This window comes from Mirounga leonina, unplaced genomic scaffold, assembly GCF_011800145.1.
Source record: "Mirounga leonina isolate KUSES-001 unplaced genomic scaffold, KU_Mleo_1.0 Mir_94, whole genome shotgun sequence".
Taxonomy (NCBI): Eukaryota; Metazoa; Chordata; class Mammalia; order Carnivora; family Phocidae; genus Mirounga; species Mirounga leonina.
This window is the reverse complement of record NW_023270855.1, coordinates 55,224,238-55,230,010: the sequence shown is the minus strand read 5'-3', so window position 1 is coordinate 55,230,010 and position 5,773 is coordinate 55,224,238. Positions and strand designations below refer to the sequence as shown.

The 5,773-nt window shown below is 63.8% G+C and overlaps 2 protein-coding genes across 2 annotated transcripts in view; both read left to right on the top strand.

Annotated features, from left to right (window-relative positions):
- LOC118005625 (lysine-specific demethylase 4B-like) overlaps nucleotides 1-32 on the top strand; it is a 25,586-nt gene extending 25,554 nt beyond the window's left edge. The window contains exon 12 of the mRNA XM_034997587.1: nucleotides 4-32. Coding sequence (XP_034853478.1) covers nucleotides 4-32 — 29 coding nt within the window. The remainder of the gene's footprint in view (nucleotides 1-3) is intronic.
- An 84-nt stretch (nucleotides 33-116) lies between these two features.
- LOC118005815 (lysine-specific demethylase 4B-like) lies at nucleotides 117-3,970 on the top strand (the record flags this gene model as incomplete). Its single annotated transcript, XM_034998092.1, is given in 3 exon segments — nucleotides 117-236; nucleotides 750-842; nucleotides 1,955-3,970. Coding segments are annotated over 3 exon segments (390 nt in total), but the record flags the coding sequence as incomplete, so codon positions are not given.
- Between the last annotated feature and the right edge of the window lie 1,803 nt (nucleotides 3,971-5,773).

The window sequence follows — 5,773 nt, the reverse complement described above, 5'->3', positions numbered from 1 at the left end:
GAGCACGGCTGAGCACGGCTGAGCACGGCTGAGCACGGCTGAGCACGGCTGAGCGGCCGGCCGAGGCGTGGGGAGGCGCCGGGGCTCTCACCTCCCGCCGTCTTCTTCCCCTGCAGAGTCGGGACTGTGTCCGGCTCGGACCCCCGCCCGAGGGGGAGTTTGTGGAGCTGCGGTGGGCGGACGGCAGCCTGTACAAGGCCAGGTTCATTTCCTCTGTGACGAGCCACGTGTACCAGGTGAGCGGGCGCCTGCCCTGGGGGCGGCCGGGCCGTGGGGCCCGGGGCAGCTCCCGTCTGCCCCATGTAAACGGTCAGGGCTTGTCACGCCTTTCAGCTGGAAGGGGCCTCAGTTGTCCGCTGTTTTTCTCATAGGCCTGTCTTCCCACTTGCGTGTGTGGGAAGCAACATACGTAACGTGAAATTTACTGTGCTGAGCATTTTTAAGGGTACGGTTCGGTGCCCTGATATTTTATTTAATCTGGATGGTTGTGAGTTTCTTCCCACGAGTGTGGAAGAGAAATCACTTAGTAGCCTGAAGTCTTGGAGGAAAATCACCCACATTCCAGCCGCCAAAGTCGGCGGCTGCTCATCCTCAGCTGTTCTGCTTTCTGTCGTGCTCGCCGGCACCCATATTTCTCTATATCGCACCCCTACGCCCCTTTTCCTCTCGCTGCCCTTCCTTGAGTGGGGACGCCCCACAGCGGTGCCCCTCGGCGGGAGGCCACCCCTGAGCACTGCATCCCTTTGCAGGTGGAGTTTGAGGACGGGTCTCAGCTGATGGTGAAGCGTGGGGACATCTTCACCCTGGACGAGGAGCTCCCCAAGAGGGTCCGGTCGCGGCTGGTAAGTGGTGTGGCCGAGCCAGGTGGGGGCGCTGCCACCAGAAGCCCTTTGTGGTCCTCAGGGAAGCGGCCCGTCCGAAAGGCCTCGGCCTCCCCTTTGTCCTGCTCCCCGGGAGGGAACCTGGTCAGTGGCGGGAAGGACGGGTTGCAGGGCTGGTGACAGCCCTGCCAGGCGGAGGCAGACCCGCAGGAGCCCGGCCCCGGCCACTGTGCTCCACGGCGGCCGCCTGAACACACAGTCCGATCTCCGACGCCGGCGGCGCCAGCAGAAACGCTTTGGCAAAGCTCGTCCCTTTTCAGAGGGAACAGTGAGTCCCAGGGTGGAGGGACGGTGACTGGCCTTTTTTCCCGGGCCTTCTGCGGTTCTCTTTCTTCCGTGTTTAATCCAAAGGCAAGGTTTTGAAGCGCAGGCGGCTGTGGCGGTCGCTGAACGAGCTCCCAGTGAGAGCAGTGCGGGTCGCCCCGCTGACCTCAGGCTGGAGGCTCCCGCGGGGAAGGACGGGGCTTGCCGGACGCAGCCAGGCTGGGCTGCTCCTCCTAGCCGCCATCGGGCCGGACAGACGAGGCTCGGGCCGCCCCCTGTCCCCGGGCCCTGCCTGCTGGGAGGCTCACACGCGGGACTGGGGGTTCACGCAGAGGCAGGAGCGCTGAGCAGCCACCCCTGGCGACCGGTGTCACTCTCAGAAGGTCACTGGATGAGGGACCGTGGCGCAGGGCCTTTGGCCCCCAGCAGGGTGGGCGTGTGCCCCCACCGGGTACCCGAGCGGAGCCCCCCCGGTCAGTCTGTCAGGGCTGCTTACGGTACAGGCGGCGTTGCTCGTGGTTCTGGAGGCTGCACCTCTGAGGTCAAGGTGTGGGCAGAGTGGATGGCGGGGGACCGCGGCTTCCGGTTCACGGACACCTCCTTCTGGGGTCCCCTCGTGGCTGGAGGGAGAGGGAGAGCTCCGTGGGGTCCTTGTGATTAAAGGGCACTGACCCCATTCCCGGGGGCCCCCACCTCTGATACCGGCACCTCGGGGGTAGGGCTTGGACAAATGGATCTGAGGGGACGCAGCCCGTGGGTCCGCAGCCGCCCGCTGCCGCGCTAACCTGTGTGCTGTCTGGTCTCTGCAGTCGCTCAGCACGGGGGCACCTCAGGAGAACACCTTCTCGGGGGAGGAGGTGAAGGCCGCCAAGCGCCCGCGGGTGGGCACCCCGCGCGCCCCCGAGGACTCAGGGCGGAACCCGGACTACCTAGCGTTCATGGAGAGCCTCCTGCAGGCGCAGTGCCGGCCCGGGGGCCCCTTCTAGGACAGCCGGCCGCCCGGCGACCCCTCGGCCCAGCAAGGCAGGCGGCGGCGGGCCCTGGCGTTTGCTTGCTGTGAATCCCGTCCTCGCCTCCCCCGGCCCCGAGAGGCTACCTCCACGCGCGGCCGCCCCGCTCTGCGGCGACAGGAGCGAGCAGGATGCCGGCCCGCGGCCCGGACTCAGGGAGCAGGGCCACGCGGGCTCTGGGGGGGCCGGCTGGGGACTCGCGCCACCCCCACGACTCAGATTCGTAAACCATGTCAGCTCTTCTTCTCGAAAAGGTGCTACTGCATTGCCTGCCTCCTGAGCAGCCTTTGAGATTGTGACTTCTGTACATACATCACCTTTGTGAGGCTCTTTCTATAAATACCTATTGTTTAAAAAAAAACACACGCGAGAAAAAAAGGAAAACAGAAACCAGGAAAAAAAATCCCCAAAGTTGTTTTCTAGATTTGTGGCTTTAACAATGAAACAAAACAAAAATGTTCTTTTTCTCAGAACCGAGATACGCCGAGGGAGATAAAAGCATCTCGTTTTTTGTTTGTTTGTTTGTCGTTTTAAAACCTCGCTGGTCTCGGCGAGCGGCAGGGAGGTAGGTGCCTGGGAGGCCGGGCAGGGTCAGGGACGTGTGTCGAGGCCTGTCCCTCCTCCCCCCAGACTTGGCGAAGGCCTGGGCGGCTGGTACCGTCTCCTTGGCCAGCGCCAGCCCCGTGGCTCTCTGCGCCGACGGGAGGAGGCCGGCCGCGCCCTTTGGGGGTCCCGGAGCCCCCCTCTGGTCCGCGCACGCCTTCACAAAATAAACACTCTCTCTTCTGGTTTGCTCCATCTTTTGCTTCTTTCCCTCGTGAGAACCACTGCACGGCTGCGGCCTCCAGTGCTTGCAAAAGGGCTTGGTGCCCACGGAGTGTCCCCAGCACCGCCCGGGCCTCCCGTGGCCCTCCCAGCGGGTGCGTGGCTGGCTGCCTGTGGCCGTCTGGGGAGGGGCGACGCGGGGCCACGCAGGCCTCCCGGGTGGCCCGAGTCCGGCCGTTTCCCTGTGTGGGCGAGGCCTGTGTCCCCGGGCTCTGGCCACCCAGGTGCCCCACGTGCGCAGGACGCTTGCCTTGGACCCCTGTGTCCCGTTTGGAAAGCGTGGATTTGTATGTCTGGGGGACAGCAAGAGAGAACCAGACCCGCCTCCTGAGAGCAGGGGGTCGGATTTATGAGAGCGTGCCTGCGAGGGGCTTGGGACCCCCGCCCCCCGCTGTCCTGCCCTGGGCCCGACAGCATAATTTTGCTTGTGTAAAAAAAAATTAAAAATTAAAAAAAAGAGCGTTCTGATGGCTACCAGGCCAGAAAGAACTATTATAAGGAGAACGGAAAGAATGTAAATGAGCCGAGAACCTTTCATTTGCTTGATGGGGGGCGGGGGGCAGGTGCCCTGGAGCAGGGCGGGGGCGGGAGGCCCAGAGGGGAGCCAGCGGGGATGTGGGGGTTCCCCTCTGCATGCAGCAGCTCCGCCCGATGCGGCACTGTGTTCATATGTAGTTTGAAAATGCTATTTATATTGTAAAGAGAACAAAAAGCGGGCTGGCCCTCTGGGTCAGGGGGGTGGGGGCCAGACCCGGGGGGGTCTTTCTGGGTCGAGGGTGACTGACGTGCAGACAGGCCGCGGCTCAACAGAGGGGAAAAGCCCATCTCCCCACAAAGGTATATCCGTGTCTATGTACAAAAACGAAAAACAAAACCCACCCACCCTGATTTTTCTCCCACCCGAGATTAAGGATGCGCTGTATTTTTGCCTAATTTCCCCTGCCTCTAGGTTCATAATGAATTAAAGGCTCGTGAGCACTGCGAATTACAGCTCGCTGTCGTGGCGGTGTCTTCATTTCTGGGTGGGCGCCGGGAGGCGGGAGGGCGGTCTCCCCGCAGGGGGGTGGGGGGCAGGCTGCCTGCTTCCAGACAGAGCCGAGGGGAGGCCTCCCCAGGGCGCGGCAGGGTGGGAATGCGGCCTGGCCCCTCGGCTCCTGCTCCCGGCCTCCTGATGGAGGCAGTTCTTCCCCAGCCCACGGCTGTCGCGGCTTGTGTCCCCGCAGACCCCTCCCCGGAGGCTGAGTCGGGCTCCACTCACAGGCAGGCTGGGGGCAGCGGTGGCTGGGGGCAGCAGGTCCCCTCTGAAAGACAACTCTCTTTGACCCCTTGCTTGTCTGGGGCCAGTGGCAACCCTCCCCCTGCCCTCCTGACCACCCGGTTCCAGTGCGTCTGAGCCAAGGAACATGCCAGACCACGGGGGTCTCCCAGGCCTGGGATGAGACGGGGCCCCTTCCCCTCATGAATGTGCCACTCATCCCGCAAGTCCTGGGCGTGTGGCACCAGTGAGGCCGGTCTGATTCCTGCCCTCGTGGAGCCGACAGGACTGGGAGAGGCAGCCAGTAAGTATGGCTCGTCAGGTGAGGTAGGAAGAGCACAACGGGGAGAAAGGTGGTGTGTTCACACAGGGAGTCTTGAAGGAGATGATGGAGTGTCAGCAAGCATGGTCCGTGCAAAGGCCCTGGGGCAGGACCAGGCCTGGCGTGTTGGAGGAAGAGCCAGGAGGCCTGTGTGGCTGGAGCAGAGTGGGGGAGGGAGAGAGAGGAGGGGAGGACAGGGAGGGGATGGGGACGTGTCGTGCAGGGCCTTAGGGACCCCAGGGAGGACTTGGGCTTTTCCCTTGAGGGAGGAGGGAGCCCTGAAGGGCTGTGGGCCAGGAAGGGCAGACCTGACTGGGGTGCTCATGGGCACCCTCTGGTGGCTGCTATGGGGAGGCCGGCGGAGGGGGGCGGCCGTGAAGGCGGGACTGCGCTGAGCACCTGGGAAGGTGGTTTTGCCACAAACTGGGATGGGGCAGCCAGGGGCGGGGGAGACCAGCTTAGACCCGAGTGAAGACCCTGCATGAAGACCCACGACTGAATGCACCAGTCTGGGCACCGGGGAGGGTGGCCCAGGGGCCCCTTAGGAGATACCAGCGGGCGGGTGATGTATTTACTGGACATTCGAGGCGGGGACCTGGGACTGGGCCCTGAGGAGCTGGTGCAGGACAGTGGGGGCGAGCAGCCAGTGACCCGGGGACCCCAGACGGGGGGTGCCCATCTCTGGGCCTCAGTTTCCCTCCCCAGCGTGGGTGTCCTTGCAAGGTGGTTGTACCCTAAGCAGCAATTTCCTTTGATAAAATCTTCCGGCCACCACAACCCTCATTCCACTTCTCACATCCTCCTCTTCAGGGAGCCCCTGCCTCCAGCATCCTCTCAATAACTCCAGGACTCAGTTTCCCCATCTGTTACAGGGAACTCCGTGGCCCTGACTGGACAGGTCAGCATCGTCCCCGGGGGAGGCTCCCAGGGGCCTGGCAGGCACGCTCTGTTCTCAGCCCCGGGGAGGGGGGCCGCTGAGCCAGGTGGCCTGGCGTGGCCACAGAGGGCCCACTGCCACCCCCACTCCGATGTGCAGCCGTGCAGAGCCCATGGGGGCCCCGGGTGTCGGGGCCTGTGCCGGGCCCTGGAAAGAAGCCCGAGGACCGGGGAAAGAGCTGCTGCTTCTCAGAGTTTGGGGTCCAGGAAGGCGGGGGAACCACAAAACAGCTATGACACGTGCCCCCACGGACCGGAAGAGGCCGAGACGCAGGGTACA